Genomic DNA, 18,455 nt, shown 5'->3' on the forward strand with positions numbered 1-18,455 from the left:
TCCGCACAGTGTGCTCTATAAACACTCCATGCGAATTAATCGTAGCGCTTCCGATGTGCGATATGGGTTGGGTATTGAACTTTACATTTTGTTACAGAATTTGTTGGCCAGTGACCAATCTTCAGTTAAAATAACACTTCACCATGGCGCACAGTGTGCTTTTTGAACACTCCATGCGGAGTAATCGTAGCGCTTTCGACAGAAGCGACATGAAGCAAAATGGGTTTAAACGCTCATGTAATTCCCTTTCACGGAAAAATATTACGATTGAGCTACAATTACTCCTTGACCACCAAAAATTGGTCAAAAATAATGTTCTCGAAAAAAAACATGCAAGTCCACTGGATTTATTCAAAAAAAAAAATTTTTGCATATTTTGTTTTACTAATATAGACTTTGAGACGAGAAACACGATTCCACGGTTTAAAAAACTAAAAAAAAAATTGACCCCTCAATTTGAAAAATGCATTATATATTGGATTTTTTATGATTTGCATGCAGCTATGCACCCTTCACACAATTTTATATCAGTCGCACAACAAGTGCGTTTTAGCGCTATTCAAGACCCTTATAACGATTCTGAAGTTAAACTTCGAAATTTCCTTCGACATGTTTGCAATTTTTTTTTCTAATTTCAGAGAGCCTAAAAACTTCTACCATGGCTCAAATTAAAGATCTTGAATAGCGCTGCACATACTTGTTGTTGTCTAAATATTAATATAATAAAACACGAAAAAAATTTGTTTTGGCATAAATCCGGCGGATTTTGCATGTTTTTTTCGAAGAACACTATTTTTGACCAATTTTTTTGGGGTCAAGGAGTAATTGTAGCTCAATCGCAATATTTTCCAATGAAAGGGAATTACATTAACTTTCAAACCCAAATGTTGCTTCTGTTGAAAGCGCTACGATTATTTCGCATGGAGTGTTCAAAAAGCACACTGTGCGCCGTTGGGGAAGTGTTATTTCAACTGCTGATTGGTCACTGACCAACAAATTCTGTAACAAAATGTAAAGTTCAATACCCAACCCATATCGCATTCTTTGTTAATTTAACGAGTTTTAACGAAAAAATGATTGCTTCAGGAAATGAATGTGAACTTTGGAGATATGTAAGTACATACATATGTATGTATGTATGTATGTACATATGAATACGCAATGTATTTGCATTAGATACTTATACAGGCCGCTTACTTTTCCTTAAAACTCTGAGCTTATGTTTTTACTTGTGGGAATTTGAGAAACTTTCTTTTTAGTTAGTCTCATTTAGAAAAATTATCTAAGGAAATATGAAAAATGCGGCACTAATTTGTATATATATTTTTATGCGGGTTTTTTAATGAACCATACAAAAAATTTTGCACAAATACATACAATGTATAGTATATAACGATTACACTGGATTTAATAAGTCGCGTGCACCCTACACCCATGGGTGGACATACATAATTAAGGGCGCCTACGGATCGAATGGTCCAGCCTGGCGTTAGGGACCCTCAAGAGTTCTGGAACGTAATTCCTGTAAACCCAAAAAAAAGAAGAATCGAATGAACGGATAAAGAGCAGCAGAGGACCTGGTGTACTAGTTCGGTGGAATTTCGCATTGAAGAGATCCAATTGGCTACGTTATGTACTCTTAAGCCTAAACCGACAAATGGCAGTCGTGTCAAATAACTATCAAAATAGCCTACGCCCAGCATTGTCCGAAAAGACACGACATGAAAAAAAGATGCTTGATGGAAATTATAGAAGTTGAATTGAGAGGTGTAAGAAAAAAAAGTGGCGTTAGTTCAACCACAAGGTGTCTGCCCATCTGTCCTACTTCCTTAAATAAAATTTCTACATATGTGACTAAAATGTACGCAGGTAGTTAACATACATACACATATACATATATATCTCATGATCCATTGATCGGATCTTAACAAGATTAGTATGGGACCACCTCTGAGACACTACCTTTCCGGTGCATAAGGAATTATCGAAATCGGTTGACGTGGTCCAAAGTTATGCGGTAACATACATTAAAAAAAAATAAAAAATATAAAAAAAATATTCCGACGAACTGATAAGCTCCTCCTTTTTTGGAAGTCGGTTAAAAAGAAATATGCATATAGATACAGTTGTGTTCAAAAGAATAATTCGACGAATAGTTCGACGACGCAGAATGATAAAAGCTATTTTTTGAATGTTCTGCTTTACAACTTGAAGAGTTCTGATAAAATGATTTAAGATAGGATATAACAACCAGGAAAGTAACACCAATTCGGAAAGCGAATTGGCATTAAATACCGTATTATGCTTTCGGGACCTTAGTGGCCCTCTGAAACATCAAAATTGAACAGAAACAAATTAAACAGACAAATATTTAATACAATATATCAGACACAAATATACAAAAAAAAGTACAAAACATTACCTACTAATGTCTTTAGTTTTAACTTCGTTAAGGTAACCACTACTATTATTTTGAACAGCCCAATTTAGCACTATTGTTTTGTTTAAGCCCTAGTGTATAAACAAACCAATATTTTTAATATATGAAACTTTAAATATTCTGGAAATATTTAGAACTTACTTTTGAACCTTTCCATATACATCGTGTTTGTGTAACACTTGAGTTTCTTGTTTCATGGGAATTATCCAGCGTCACTACTAATTTTTTTAAGATAGCTGCACATACAAACATTTGTAGCAAACGTAAGCAGCTTGGTTGAGAAGTGCTCTCTTCCTTTTTGATTCGATTAACTTTGCTGATTTCGTATTTCACTTAAATAATTTGTTATTTATGACTTCTGCTGATATTAATAACACGAGAATATCATCGAGGAATTTGTTGTGCATACAAACATACGTACATATGTATGTGTGTATATATTTACACTAACTCAATACATACAGTATGCATACGGTGACCATCCGTCCTGTATTATACGGGACAGTCCTCTTTTTTCGTCAGTTGTCCTGGTAGTTTATTTATTTCATACGTGACCCAATGTTCTGTATTTCTTTTAATGTCTCGTATTCGGTAGTTTGGCGCCTGACCAGCTCATAAAAATGGCATGCCTATGAACTAGAGGTTTACGCCGACAGGCTTTGCGGCGGCGGCGTGGTCAACGTCAAAAAGATTCGGCGGCGGCGGCGACGCCGGCGCGTCTGGAAACGCCGGCGCTACTTCTCATAAGGTAGATTTCAAAGAGCCATGAGGCTACTAATCTTATCATTTAGGCATTCGCCATGCCAATTATTCTATTATTATAATTCTATTTACTTCATTATTGAATTAGCTTTAAATTTAAATATTGTTACTTCCTACTTGAATTAAAATGCTGAGTGTCTGGCGCTGATTGATGGGTGAACAGAAGAAGGTCTGAGGTATATACATACATACACACACGGATCTCTATATTCTCTACAGATCCGTATGTACTATTTAAATTTAAAGAAACAAAAAATTGTTTAAAGTTTAGTTATTGGGGTAATTTATGCCGCTCTCAATAAATTTTTGCAATAGTCTTATCAACTCGAACCAGAATGGGACTTTTTGACCCACTGTTGAAAAAAATGGCTTATAGATGGTTAAAACTTCCACTAAAATATGAAGCGCCAAATTTTTCTAAGGAGAACCGAATGTAATGAAAAATAATACTAATGTTTACCATAAAGACGGAACTTTAACCCTGTGTAGAAAACATAGCGATGCGAGGGAGCAAAACCTTCCTGGGGTTTGACCACCACTAAGGAATGCTAACGTAATTTTCACACATCCACCTAGTACTTGTATACGTATGTGGAACCCCAGAATAAAATAACTTACGAATGTAAATATTAGCAAAAAAGTGTTTGTTTAAAATATTAAAAAAATACATAGAAAAATCAACTTGTCTTTGATTTATCTTCAATAATTGAGGAGTTAGATGCAAAGAGGCCGCTTCTATTAAAACTGCTTTCTGAGATATTGGAGCTAAAGTTTTTGATGTGTTATAAGTTTCTTGTTGTTGTAGTAAGTGTATAAAAAAGTAGTATTTTTGTAGTATAGAAAAGAATTGTCTACTGCGGAAAAAATCGTTAGATTACCAGTATTCGACCCTAATTTAACTGTAATAAACGCTGTCGTCAAAAAATATGTTACCTATGTTTTTTCTAAGTTATGCTATTTTGGAAAAAATAAAGGAGATCATACTCTTGTCCAGTGGCCCAAATTATGCAAAAAAAAAACTAATTTAAAAATGTAATTTTCATTTCGTAAAATTGTGTTTTTATACAAGTAATATTTAGTTCCTTCAAACGATGTATTCAATGTACATACATCATGAAAATTTTGTACAAAATTCCTTAGGCGCCGAACGCCGCCGCCGCCGCCGCCGCGCCGATATTTTCGTAACTCGGCGGCGGCGCGTGAGGAATGACAAAAAACGGCGGCGGCGGCGGCGTGGCTCGGCGGCGTATACCTCTACTATGAACCAGTTCTTATTGTTAAATCTGGACGCTTGTGTTTCGAAGTGAGGAACACATACAGGGCCGGACAAAAGTATTGGCGCAGAGAATCTTTCGCAATATATGCAAAATTTTTTATTCTAATTTATTTTCAATATTTTTTAATAAAAATATAGTTCGTACTTCACCAAAAAAACCTAAAAACAAAAACTCTAAACCTTGTGCAAAACTCAGGAAAATTCAATAAATTTTCATACTAATTTGCAACTTTCTATTCAGATTTTTCAGAAAAATTCTAAGTATGCAGTTTTATAGCCCAAAGTTTTATTGCACAAAGTGCAAGTTTAAAGTGTCTAAAAAATCGCGTTCAGTTTTGGCAATTTTTTAGTAGAAGGTGTTGCTCATTTTCTCCATACAATAAATAATTGTCGAACATATTTTGTATGGAAGAACCTGAGTGAAAAAAATTGCCAAAAATCAACGCGATTTTTTAGTAACTTCAAGCTTGCATTTTGTTATGATAAAATCAGATGGGCTATAAAACTGCATATTTAGATTCTTTTTTTAAATCTGAATAAAAAATTGCAAATTAGTATGCAATTTTATTGAATTTTCCTGAGTTTTACACAAAGTTAGAGATTTTGTTTTTATGTTTTTTGGTGTAGGACGAACCATATTTTTATAAAAAATTAGCTAAAATAAATTAGAATAAAAAACTTTGCAGACATTGCGAAAAATTCTCTGTGCCAATACTTTTGTCCGGCACTGTATGTAGATGGTATCTGAAGTTATAATTTTAAGTAGAAAAACTGGGTATTTGTGAGTATGAATCGAAATTAGACGTTAATAATTGTTGTTCAAATTTCTTAAAGAAATTTCACAAGTATTTAGGGTTTTCAAAGGTTTTTATTCAACGGATTTCACGTTGAATATATTGTGTGGAGCAAAGCATATTGAACAGGTAGCAGCAGTAGAGCAACTGATCTTACTTTTGCCGAGTATCTCGTCTTTAAATTATCATTTTTCTTTACATTTTTCTCTAAAATTTGAAGCTTTGTTTACGTATTCCAAAACCAACAAGAAAATGCACACAGCTTGCTGTCCAGTGTGCTGTGATGTGGAGGCAATTTTCAAATTTTGTGAAGGAAGAATATATTCATTAGGTGAAACTACGGCAAAAAAAGTTTTGCTGATTGTATTGTATGTATGTATCTTCAACTTGAGAAACTCCAAATAAGAACGCTACCATGAGAATGTTGTAGAAGTAAAGAAGTTCTTAAACATGGAAGGGAAGTGGCACCATTTGGAACCCTTTGCAATTCAGCTCGCTCCGGATGTTATTCTCTGCATTGTGCTTGGTCGAAATCCGAGTCTGAAAATAATCCACTGAATTTCGTGCTTCCAAAGTAATCGGATATTTTCAACATGTTTCCTGCCTAGGAATGTTTTTAAAAATCCCGAGCACAAAGTACAAAGCTATGGAAAAATATTCTACAAATAAGTGATGTTACAACCGCATATTTATGTGCTGCTTTCACAAAAGATCGAAAAATATAAGCCATATAAAGATGCTACTTCACTTCAGGGTTTTAAAATCCTCTAGCTTTTGTGGAAAAAATTGGCAAAATAATTTTTCGTCCCGTATTCGGCTGTCATAAATATGGTCACCGTAAGTATGTATGCACAAATGCACATACATATGTATCTTTAGATGCACATGTGAGCAATGAAACGGGCGAGCCACAAATTCAATTTTTGTTTATTTTTTTTTGATTTTCCACATGCGCAAATAAATGGGTTATTAAGTTTAATAACTGAGACGACCTTGTGTCGCTTTCGAAACGGTGCAGGCTCGTCGGGTCGATCGTTTGACTGCATGTGGTTTGATACAATTGTCTATTTAAAATATGCAAATTGTATATAAAAAAGAAATGTAAAAACAAATGTAAATGCAATGGAATGCAATGAAATTTAGCCTATTGAATGCAACAACAATCAGTGGAAACAGCTAGAAAATGGAATGACGTGCGTATGGAGATGTGGCATTCCTTATTAATTGCACAAACTTGAGTGTCGTATCAAAATAATAATATTATTATTTGTATTAGACATGATGATTTGAAAATAAAACGCATAGAAATTGCAGAGTTTTTAATGTTCGATAGAGAATTACGTGTTGTCGACGGCGAATACCGCAGACGATGGAACGATGAGCTGTGTGTATTTGCTTTACAACGCTATATGTATGTATGTAAATGAACAAAGTATGGCGGATTAAAATTCATTGCATCAACTGGTGTGTGTTTTCTTGATCATAAACCGTAACGGTTATGATCTTTATAGTAAAAATAATTTAACCGTTAAAATCGTTAATTTTTGATTTTTATTTTTTCGTTAATTTTGTGACCGTTATTTTCAGATTAAATTTTTTATTGGTTTTTGTTATTTTATGGCCTTATAACAATTATATTCAACAATTTTTATTGAGCTTGAGGCCGTTTTTAATGAAAAACTTATTGTGGAAAAGCAACAATAATTTGAAAAAAGGGTAGAAGTGATAGCTATTTCGGAAATCACAACATTTCATTGTTGAATTAAATTTTTTAGCTAAAAAAAAATCTGCCTTAAACTTTTGGCCATTTGTGGGTGCATTTCCTACACATTTTTGCCACAATAAGTGGAATCGATAAGAAAATAAGTTGTACTATGTACATTAGGGTGGTCCTTAAAAAATCAAATAAACGACTTTTTTCGGTCCCACTCCTTTAATCGGTAATACCACGGCCAAAGATATCACATATAAACGTCCCGATTGGAGACGGTTAAGGCGTGTCGCAAAGGGGTCAAAGGCCAGATTCCTCTGTGGAGACTCAAAAAATTAAAAAATTTTTTTTTTCGTTTATTACCCAAAATCGATACTACTAAAGTCTAGGGCATCACATATAAATTTTTGTCCCCAATTTTTTCTGCTAAGTGGAAATGAGGTTATCCGTCAAGAGGCTGACGCCAGTATTGATGATACACATTTGGGTCCGTTTTATCGCATTTTCCATGACTTTCCGCTAGATTTCCGGTGATAACTGTTCGCTTTCCTGTCCAATATTCCACTTAAGGGCTGCGATCGTCTGAGGCTTGTTGGCATACATAAACCCGCAACTTCCAAGTAGCTCCAAAGAAAGAAGTGATTAAGAAGAATGGTGATTCATTTTGCGCCACCTCGTATTTGTTAGTACTTGTTTACGCAATTTTTGGAAGAGATATACACGGATGACTAACTCTTACACTGAGAAAAGAATCAGCTAAATTTATTTATGTCAATACAAGATTTGGTAGCTTTAACTATATTTAGTAGACATAACTCAAGTATTTTCTCAGTGTGTTGGAAGATTCGAGGAAAGTACACAAACGCTTACATTTGTCGACACTTTGCATGAAAAAAAAACCTATAAATACATTTGTCAAGATTTGGTAACTGTAGCCAAACCGTGTAACTATAACCAAATCACGTGTTGAGAGAAAGATATTCAGCTGCTCTAACTACACTCTTTTCTCAGTGTATGTAGGTCAATTTATTTTCACTTTTACGTTATTCAGACTACAAACATAGCTGGTATACATGAAAGTTTAATGAGTGCAAGTTAAATATTTTTTTTCGCAGCCAATTTTAAAGACAACTGACTTGCTATAACACAATTTTAACTTAACGCCTTGAATTATCAATAAAGTCGTCCTTTCACATAAAAATGTCACTAATTTTTTTCAGCGTCTCGAATTCGATCGTGAAGGGCTCACAAAGCTGAAAAAGGCAGTGAAAGCGATACACAATTCCGGAAACAGTAAGTATTATTTACATTTTTTTTTACCAGCTTGTCCTTTAATGCAACAAAATATTGACACATTAAAATTACTTAAATCCGATGCAGCACATGTGGACAATGAAATGTTTCTGGTGCGCGCATTGGAGCGTCTTGGCGGCAAGGTAATTGACCAAGATGAGCCGGATATCGGTGCCGCTTTTCTCAAGTTTTCCGTCGTCACAAAAGAGCTCAGCGCTTTAATGAAGACGCTGGTAGGTTTTACTACTACATACATATGCAAATATACATACATACGTAATGTACAAATGTGTTTTAAAAATTTGTAATGCCTTTTCACTGTTCTCGCGTTTTTTTTTTATATTTGCGCAGATGCAAAACATCAACAACATCATCATGTTTCCGGTGGATTCAATGCTGAAAAGCGAATTGCGCGGTGTGAAGGGCGACATGAAACGACCTTTCGACAAGGCTGCCAAGGATTACGAAGCGAAATTTATAAAAATCGAAAAGGAAAAGAAGGCACAAGCCAAAGAGGCAGGTATGGTACGCACCGAAATCGATGCAGCTGTCGTAGCAGATGAAATGGAAAAGGAGCGTCGACTTTATCAGCTACAGACGTGTGAGGTGAGTATATGGAGTGTGGATGTGTGTTCGCGCGTGTGGTTGTTGTTTGTTTATTTAAAATTTACGATTCTAATTGTTTGTGTGTGTTTTTATCTCATTTCGTTTTGGATGCTTCATTTTTTATTGCATCTACCCGCATCGCCTTTGTGCCGGGCACCTTGCAGTATTTGCTGAAATATAAGGAAATTAAAACAAAAACTGGTATCGAGCTGCTGCAGCATTTCATCGAGTATTATCACGCGCTAAATAAGTAAGACAATTGTAATTTTTGTTTGCTGCCAAATATGCAATAAGTAAATACATACATACATAGTGTGTAGCGCGCATGCGTCTGTGCTTTGCATATTAATTTTTAAATTATTTCTCCAATTGATTGCAATTGCCTTTTCTTACGTTTCTATTGTTCAATAAAAACACGTTCTGCCGCAGTTACTTCAAGGATGGCCTACAAACAATCGAACACTTTGGCACGTACATTTGTGATTTAAGCGAGAAATTGCAGCAGATCAAGCAAAAGCAAGATGAGGATCGTCGCAGTTTGCTCGATTTGCGAACACTTTTGCGCAGCACGCCAGATTTCGAGCGCGCGGAGAATGTGCCATCCGAGAAGGGTGCTGCGAATGCTGGTGGCTACTCATTGCATCAACTGCAAGGCGACAAACATCATGGTGTGACACGTTCGGGTCATCTGTTGAAGAAGAGTGAAGGCAAAGTACGTCGCGTCTGGCAGAAGAGGCGTTGTCGGGTAACAGCGGATGGTTTTCTGGACATCTGCCATGCGGATGAATCGAAACCGCCAACACGTGTCAATTTGTTGACATGTCAAATCAAGCCAGTACCAGATGACAAGCGCGGCTTTGATCTAATCAGTTGTAAGTTATTGAATGAAGGGAAAAAGTGGAGATCTCTATATAATACAGTACTCTTACATACCATTTTGATGACACTGCTTTATTCATACTACTACTTATACTTTTTTTATACGAATTTGGTTCCTCAAACACGCATGTACTCAGGATTTCTTTAAATTTTTTTTACCAGACAATCGTCCGTACCACTTTCAAGCTGAAGACGAGGCGGACCAGAAAGCTTGGATGGCTGTTTTGGTAAACTGTAAGGAGAAGGCTTTAGCTAAAGCATTCCAGCATGCGAATCCGCAAATGAGTCCGAGTTTAGTGGAACTTCAAAAGACTGTTATACGGTAGTATTTATTTTTCTTATGTCCTTTTGTGTAGATGTTTGTTCATTATATGCATCAATATTTTTAGATACGTCCAAATGCTACCCGGCAATGATCAGTGTTGCGATTGTGGTTCCCGCAATGATGTCACCTGGATCAGTCTGAATTTCGGCATACTCGTCTGCATACAATGCTCGGGTGTGCATCGTGACCTGGGCGTTCATCATTCGCGTATACAAAGCCTCACATTAGACAATTTGACCACCGCAAATCTGCTGATTGCACGCGCCATGGGTAATAGTACACTCAATGAAATTATGGAGGCAACATTGGGCAAGGGTAAACTCACACCAGACAGTGCAATGTGAGTACATGCTATCAAGCTATTGGGCTTTTTCATTTATTTTATTACTGTTTCATTTCGCATACTCGTTTAATTATTTATTTTTTATTTTTCACAGGGAAGAGCGATATGATTTCATACGTGCGAAATATGTTGCGAAACGTTATGTGATGCGCACCTGTGCGGACGACAATGAATTACGTTGTGATCTCGAACAAGCTATTGTTAACGCAGATATGAGTCAGTTGTTGCAAGTGTGGGCCGAAGGCGCTGATCTCACTTGTTGTCTTCCCTCGTCGGATGCGGGCGAAACGGCATTGCATCTGGCCGTACTGCGTGAAATGATGGGCTCCACGTTGCACATTGTTGATTTTCTTATTCAGAATATGCCACCAAAGGGTCTAAATAAGGCCACAAATCCGCCAAGTATTATCGATGCGATCGGCAAGAATACCGCGCTTCATTTATGTGCATTGCATGATCGGCGGGAGTGCATTAAATTATTATTGCGTTCTGGTGCCGATTATGAAATGCGTAATTCACAAAACAAAACACCACTGGATATTGCCAAAGAAATGGGTCATAACGCCTGTAAAGAGCTGGTGAGTTATCAAGTGTAATGTAAATTATGACTGAGTGTATTAATTTTCTTCTGCTTTTTTGTTGTTTTGTAGATTGAATGTGCCATGCGACGTGAAAAGAGCGCTTTCGATCACATTAATACTGATTGGAATTTGCCAAATGAGGATGGATCCACGGATTTCTCTGATGATGATACAGTGATCGATGAGCGGGTACTTATAGCTAAGTTAAATTAAACATATTCCCTTCTTTTATGCTCTTCCAATATACGCAGAAGTCGCGTTCACGTCCACCTAGCTTTGCTGGCGGTGACTCGCCGGTGCTGCGTTCTCGTTCCTCAACATGTGATTCTATACAAAGCAGTTCTAGTCCGATTGCCAATTGCCCCAGTAGGCAGTTCACATTGCCGTCCGGTGTAGCCACGTACCCACAATCAGCGGGCACGTCGCCCAAGCAACATGTCTCAATGGGTCATTATTTAAGCGGTGGCGGCACTGTTGATACCGGTGGTCGCGGTGGTAATAACGCTGGCGGTGGTGGTTCCAGTCCTAGTTCGGCTTCAAGCCAAAGTGGACGCGTCTCAAGAAGCATTGTAAATAGCGAGCTGGTGCACATACCAGGTGCACGTAAGTCAACATCCACAGGCAAGAGGAAAACATACGATGGTGGTGTGATTACGATTGTAAAATTTATTTCATTTCTTCGTTATAGCAAATATGAATTCTTTAAAAAAGCGTACTGCGCCTGCTCCCCCGCCAGGTGTGGTTTCATCTGTTATCACAACCACTACTAATTCCATGTACGGTACGTTGCCTCATCCGCCGCGTCATTCGCAAAATTTCGATAGCAGCGATTTACGAAATTTAAATCACAAAAATCAGTCGATGGACGTAGTGTATGGAACTTTGCCGCACTTGCGTTCAATGGATGGCAGCCCGAGGATTAGCGGTAGTCATGGCACCATGCATAGTTTTTACGATCGCTACGATAAAACGCAAGTGGTGTCACAAGATCCCAGTGGCGGGAGCGCTGGTAATGTGTTGCCGGTTATGACCACGTTTGGACATAAACGTTCACCAAGTGGTGAATCCGTTAATCGTAATTTCCATTTGGCCGGCGCGAAATTGGTGCTTCCGCCAGCGGGTGAAATTCCAACATTAAAGCATGTGGACAAATCGGCATTGACACGGCCAAAAATTCCACCACCAGGACCACCACAAGGTATGTGAAACGCCTATATGCGAAATGTATTTTGTCGATGTCCTTGCAAAACCGCCCATCGACCAATTGCCAAATCGCCTATCTTATGGCACTCAATGTTTACAGGATGGGCGGTATTTTATCTAGCTTTTATTGTACAAATCTGTTGTTTTAATAATGATTTTACGATTTTTATTCATAAATATCGATGCCTAGAGTTTAGGGTTACCAAATGTCATTTGAGCCACAACGGCGATTCAGGCGGTTTTGAAAAGGCATCGACGATTTATACAATACATACATACATACATACATACATACATATATACATATATACATACATACATACATCTTTCAACTTTTTTTCTCACAGAACGAGAAATTTCCAATGGACAATCAAATGAGAGTATATGTTCAATGGATGACGGAGGACCGGTAGCGCCACCGAGGAAGGTAAGAAGAGAAACATAGTGCTATACAAACGAAGGTATCATTTTAAATAACTATGAAGTTATTATCTGAAAACATAAATGGGTTAAGGATCCGTTAGTTGAAATTTGTTATAGCAGCGCTTTCCTCCAAACCGGCTGATGCTTGGAGGTGTGCTGAGGTGATAGTCTGTAGCCGGGTTGCCCCTGGTATTGCAGGAACCACCGTCATTGGCCTGGTAACCTTTGGCTGCAGCAAAATCCGATTCATTCCTGCAAAAAGCCATCGTGTATCGATTCGATTATAAGAAACGATTTTTTTTTTAGGTCACAGGTATAAAATTTATAACTCCACTTCAGTTTTACGAAACCTTACGTTTTTTTTTTTATGAAATAAAAACCTCGGTAAGACATGCTCTCATTTTCTAAATTTTAAAAAATTTTCGATTTTTTATAGAATGCAAATTTTCGATGCTTCAAAATTCGGGAATGTTATAGTTTCCAAATCGGTTTCTGTGAAAACTGTGAAAAAAATTTTATAATTTTGTTTAAAATCGTAAAACGCAACATTAGTTGAAAATGTGAGCCCGGTTGATTGGTATTCTACAAACAGTCTTCAAGTTGTTTTAGGATACTTTTGTGAAACGTTTTAGTGATTCTAAACATCTAATTATCGGGTATTAGTAGGGCTCGGAATCTCATGCAAATGCATGTTTTTACTGGGCATCTTCAAAGGGAAATGGCTAAGTACATTTGCGAATAATGAAATTTCCTTTAAAATGGCATTCAATCGTTAGTGCATATTTTTGCATGTTTTACAATAAATGCATGGTTTTGCATATTTGCCAAAAATACCTGCTCTTGCATATTTTAGCGTATCGCTAGCTTAGAAAGAAAAGTTGCTAAGTCCCATTTTAAAAATTTTACAGGAGAGGGAAAAATCTTCCTATAGCCATTTTCTTTAACTATTTCTCAAGACTTTGAATCAAACATTTTGCGCGTTTAAAGCAAAGCCAAACTCCATAAGAATCAGAAGGATTCGATATTTATTAAAAGATGTCGTATTAATTTGGCCTTATCGGATTTGTGGTGCTTCTTTTGGACTTATCAAATTTTCCTTTGATTTCTTATGAAGAGGAAAAAATAAAGCAAGTACCTTTATAATTTTCGAAACGATGCCTATTCAATTTCTCTAGCCTCCTATATCAAAATATGAGTTTTCATAAAAAGTGGACTTAGCGACTTTTCACTCTAAGCTAGCGATATTTTACAATAAATCCATGTGATTTTTGCATATTTTTGCTTTTTTTTATTTACAACAATTTAAATTTGAGGCGAAATCTTTTGACAAAAAAATTACCTGTAATTTTTTTCAATATTCATCTGAACCTCTGTATTAAACTGTCAATGTTTCTATTTATATAAGATTGTAACTGTCTGCTTGATTATTAACTAATGTTATACATAAAAATGTATCTTGTTTTGAAATTAATTGTTTTCGTTATTTTCTTATTAAAATACATTTCTTATTTGCGTGTGTATATCTGAATAAATGAAATATGTACATGTGTTATTTATTCTTGTATCGACAACAAAATATTACGTAAACATTTTTAATTGCATATTTTACTTGTTTATAGTGCATATTTTTTAATTTTGAGTGAATATTATATGCGCATATTTTTAATTTTTTTAGTGCACGAGATTCCTAGCCCTAGTTATTAGGCTTCTAATTATCGGTTATTAGGCTTTGAGGAATCTTATTTTTGGCGTCTTCGATTTCTAGATTTCAGGTCATTTACCAGTGTCTAGTTATGACATTTAACATTTCATTTGGCAATTCATCGCGTTCCTTGTAGAAAGTTGTGTATAACCCTTTGGCAACAGCGGCCAACAACACATCCCCGTTAGGAAAAAAAACAAGTTAGCAAGCGCAAGCTCAACGCTCTTATGCAAGTATGGCACTCAGTACGGCAATCATACCAACTACGGGTACATATGTAGATATGTATACTTGAAAATAGATAATTGCGTATCGGTCAAGCTGTTTATAGAACTTTTCTTTCTGTGTGCAACTCAAACCGACCGCCGTGCTTATTCATACCCCGGTGACTTTTCTACTGAACCCTTGGCTCTGGTCTAATGCGCAGTCGTTTCAATAGCTTAGGCCTCAAAATAGTGTGACGATATCAAAAACACCGGCGAGCCTTCGACTCATTGATCAGCTAAAATTTCATCGTATTTCGCTCATAACATCTAACAGCTCACTTATCGTTTAAATTTAATATCAATGAATTATAACTTTATCAATTGTCTTGTAATAATAGTGAACTAAATTTAAATTTATAATTTACAGCGCAAGATAACAAATTTAGTGAGATTGTCCCAACCAAGTGAAGAGACGGTAAACAGTGCACAATATGTTTTTTAACCTTTTTGTCTGTCGTTTTGTTCTGTTTCCGTTTCAGTATAATAATTTTGTATACGTTTTAGACAACAAATCGTCTTCTCAAAAGCGCTTTCTTAAGGCCATCTCAAGTGCATATTAACAATAAAATCATAAAATTTTTCGCTCAAACTTGCCATTCTAATCAATTACAAGCTGCAGATACTCGATTAAAAGAGTTAATTTATAAATTCATTTCGCTCTCAGGTTTTGCTTTGGTTTTATAATTGTTTAATGCAGATGTATCAAGACTTGCTGTTTTAAAAATACTAAATATTTTGTTCAAAGTACTACTAAATATTAAAATACATTTAAGAACACAAATAAAATACATATTTGTAACAAAATATTCTGAATTTTTCCGCAGCTTATCAATCAATCTATGAACTATAGTGACTATGAACCCTGGCATGCAACCGAGTTGGATTCCTCGGGGGGACGAGGCGGCGGAAACGGTGGAGGTGATGGACACGCTCGAGGTGGTAGCGGTAGTAGCGGTGGCGGTTTGGATAATTCCGCCGACTCAAATCTATCGTCAAGTGACAATGATCGCATCAGTTCTTCGCCAGACAATCAACTGAAAAGTGGCACCAGTAGCAGTGGTGGTGGTGGTGGTGGTGGTGTTGGGGGTGGAAAATACAACTATGTACGTGTATATCAGAGACTTACAATTTAAAAGGAGTTTAATTTTATACACTTTTAATCATTTTTCCTCTGCCCCATCCAACAGAATGGACATCGTCGTTGTCGCGCCTTATACGATTGCGCTGCGGATAATGATGATGAGTTAGAATTCAAAGAAGGTGAAATATTAATAGTGCTTAATGAACGCACCGATGATGAAAATTGGATGGAAGGCGTAATTGAGGGCGATCCCACGAGACATGGCATGTTCCCAGTCAGCTTTGTACATATGCTACCTGATTAGACGAATGATCAAAAGTGCAAATGCAATAATGACGGTGAATAAAATATCGTGAAGGAATGCTGTGCATTATCCCAACGACTTACTCAGTGTACAAGTGAAGTAAAGAGAATAGGATTGCAGTAAACCTTAACAATATTGACGCACAGGCGAAAACGTATTATATACTCTTATAGATGTAAAATGAACAAAAACGAAAACATAAATACTGGTTTGTTACTTGATAAAAAAAAATCCTGCTACCACTTGCTTTATACGCTATTGTCCTGGTGATATGCGAATTAAAAGGAAAGAAAATACTATCTATATACATACTCATAGGTTTATGCACACTGGAGGTAGAGTTGTGATCAGTTCAGATAGTCTGACTAAATAGCACACTGTAACTTCATTAACGAAAGCAGGTGTACATTGTTTTATAACATAATTATTTTTACGACTATTTATGTATGTGTACCATTAAATATTGCTGAGTTAAATGATGTTCAAGCATAGCAGCATATTCAACTGGGAATATAAAGAGCAGAAAATGGTGGATAAAGATCTGTGGTTTCAGGTATGTACATACATAACTATAACAATGATATCTCCGTTTTTAACGATCTTAAAATTAATAAATTCATGAATGTTTTACAATTAAACAATACAGGCCTGCGAAATTGAACTCTTCCCCCTTCCAATAATTATGCAGTTTTTTAATTTTTAGATACATATGTTAAATTAACAAGTAATTTTTAAGTAAAAAACAACACCGACTTCAATTCTCATATAAAAAATTAAGATTATCGGTTATTTCTTCATGATCCAATGATCGGATTTAAACCAAATTAGTATGAGACCACCTGTGAGGTAACACCTTTACTTAAAAACACTTTTCCTTTACCATGATCAAAAAATAAAACATGGAGATGGCGTTTTAAGCCTTTTTGCTGGCCAATTAATTCTTCTTATAAAGAATTAGGAAGTAACTTTAAATTACAAAAAAAAAAAAAAAAATTAGCTCGGTAGCTCTGGGCAGGCAATGGCAAATCTCAGAGGATATTTCTGCCATGAAAACAAGTTTCTCAAAATATTCGATAGCCGTTCGTTCAATAGCCGTTCCTACTTTATAAAATTTAAAGCTTCCTCCAAAAATTTAACTGTAAAATTTTAATAGTAAATTTTCGTTAAGTGCGTGTGAGAATTTTTGGTCGGGAGAAAAACTAAGTGTGTACCCAAATGGCTAATAAGTTTTTTTTAAGGGGGAAATCATTGCATGCCTGTGTAATTTTTATAAACCAACTGTTGTAAAATATAATATTTTTGAATGTTCTTATACATACCTGAAGCTACTGATTTTTTTTCTACTATGGCAACTCATCTAAATGCCTAAATGCCGCGAGACTGTTAAACCTTGTAAACTTGTGTGGACAACCGGTTTAATTAACCGACGAAGTTTAAGAGGCCACGATGCACTCACGTTTTTAGATGATTACCCTGACTAAGTATTTGGATTAAGATTTTCAAATAAATTTCAAGTTAAAACATATCGAAATACTCGTTTAGGTTGTTTGATTTGATTTCGCAGCTAAGCAACGAGCTTATGCATAATTACATATACATATACATATACATATGTATGTATCTTAGAAACCTAAAGCTTTTACATCCAATTTCACGAAAGCAGTTTAAGTGAAAAATGATTTTAATTTTTGGAAACTGACAAAATAAAAAATCACTTTCAATTTAAATGGCTAGTGAAACCGGCTGTTAAAGTAAAACCCAAATTTTATTTTCAAACCAAAATGCATATAATTTAAAATACACAACCCGTTAGTATTTGCCAAGTCTTTGAAATTTCGCAATTAAAATATTGCGAGTGGAATCAGAAAATGAGAGATGTTTAAAAATATGAATAAGCAAAATTTGAAACTGTTGAGATGCATGTTGATTCTTAATGTAGATTGTCACTGTTTTTTCAAAGACACCTATATATGTATATGCTGTCTCAAATTATGTGCTATCATTGCAAGAAAAAGTCAGTTGAAGTGTTGGTGTATGTCCTTCAAAATTTGTAGTGCTTTGCATTCACATACTTACTAGTTGACGCCATTATTTACTGGAACACAGAAAAAAAAAATGTTTCAGGTCTATCTACATCACAATTACAACCAAGCGTCATTTAGTAACATCTTAGTAATTAACTAAAATGAGCATACTCAAGTAAATATATGTATGTATGTAGATAAGAGGGAATACAGAATATGTTTGTATATGTATGTAGAAGTCCCATAAATACAAAAATTGCAAAAAAATATATAAAATAGACGTATATATATATTCATATATAACATAGTTATTTCAAACGTTAAAGCATGCAAAAATTTAAAGTTTATCTGTAAATGTAAAGTATTAGAAATGCAAAAGAAGGAATAAAAACTGTAATCAAATCAAAACTGTTGTACCTACAGTTATATATGTATTCAAGAG

General features: G+C 35.6%; 1 protein-coding gene across 8 annotated transcripts in view; it reads left to right on the plus strand.

Annotated features, from left to right (window-relative positions):
- Positions 1 to 16,220, plus strand: part of LOC118743085 (arfGAP with SH3 domain, ANK repeat and PH domain-containing protein) — a 24,766-nt gene extending 8,546 nt beyond the window's left edge. For all 8 annotated transcript variants that reach the window (XM_036475582.1, XM_036475575.1, XM_036475576.1 and 5 more), the window contains 14 exons: positions 8,204 to 8,276; positions 8,364 to 8,509; positions 8,628 to 8,882; positions 9,047 to 9,132; positions 9,312 to 9,754; positions 9,924 to 10,083; positions 10,151 to 10,426; positions 10,524 to 11,007; positions 11,080 to 11,199; positions 11,262 to 11,631; positions 11,699 to 12,208; positions 12,561 to 12,640; positions 15,429 to 15,707; positions 15,792 to 16,220. In XM_036475582.1, coding sequence (XP_036331475.1) covers positions 8,381 to 8,509; positions 8,628 to 8,882; positions 9,047 to 9,132; positions 9,312 to 9,754; positions 9,924 to 10,083; positions 10,151 to 10,426; positions 10,524 to 11,007; positions 11,080 to 11,199; positions 11,262 to 11,631; positions 11,699 to 12,208; positions 12,561 to 12,640; positions 15,429 to 15,707; positions 15,792 to 15,989 — 3,390 coding nt within the window. In that variant the 5' untranslated portion in view covers positions 8,204 to 8,276; positions 8,364 to 8,380 and the 3' untranslated portion in view covers positions 15,990 to 16,220. The remainder of the gene's footprint in view (positions 1 to 8,203; positions 8,277 to 8,363; positions 8,510 to 8,627; positions 8,883 to 9,046; positions 9,133 to 9,311; positions 9,755 to 9,923; positions 10,084 to 10,150; positions 10,427 to 10,523; positions 11,008 to 11,079; positions 11,200 to 11,261; positions 11,632 to 11,698; positions 12,209 to 12,560; positions 12,641 to 15,428; positions 15,708 to 15,791) is intronic.
- Positions 16,221 to 18,455: the final 2,235 nt, after the last annotated feature.

Source organism: Rhagoletis pomonella, unplaced genomic scaffold (assembly GCF_013731165.1).
Source record: "Rhagoletis pomonella isolate Grant_MI unplaced genomic scaffold, Rhpom_1.0 Rhpom_scaffold_00007, whole genome shotgun sequence".
Taxonomy (NCBI): Eukaryota; Metazoa; Arthropoda; class Insecta; order Diptera; family Tephritidae; genus Rhagoletis; species Rhagoletis pomonella.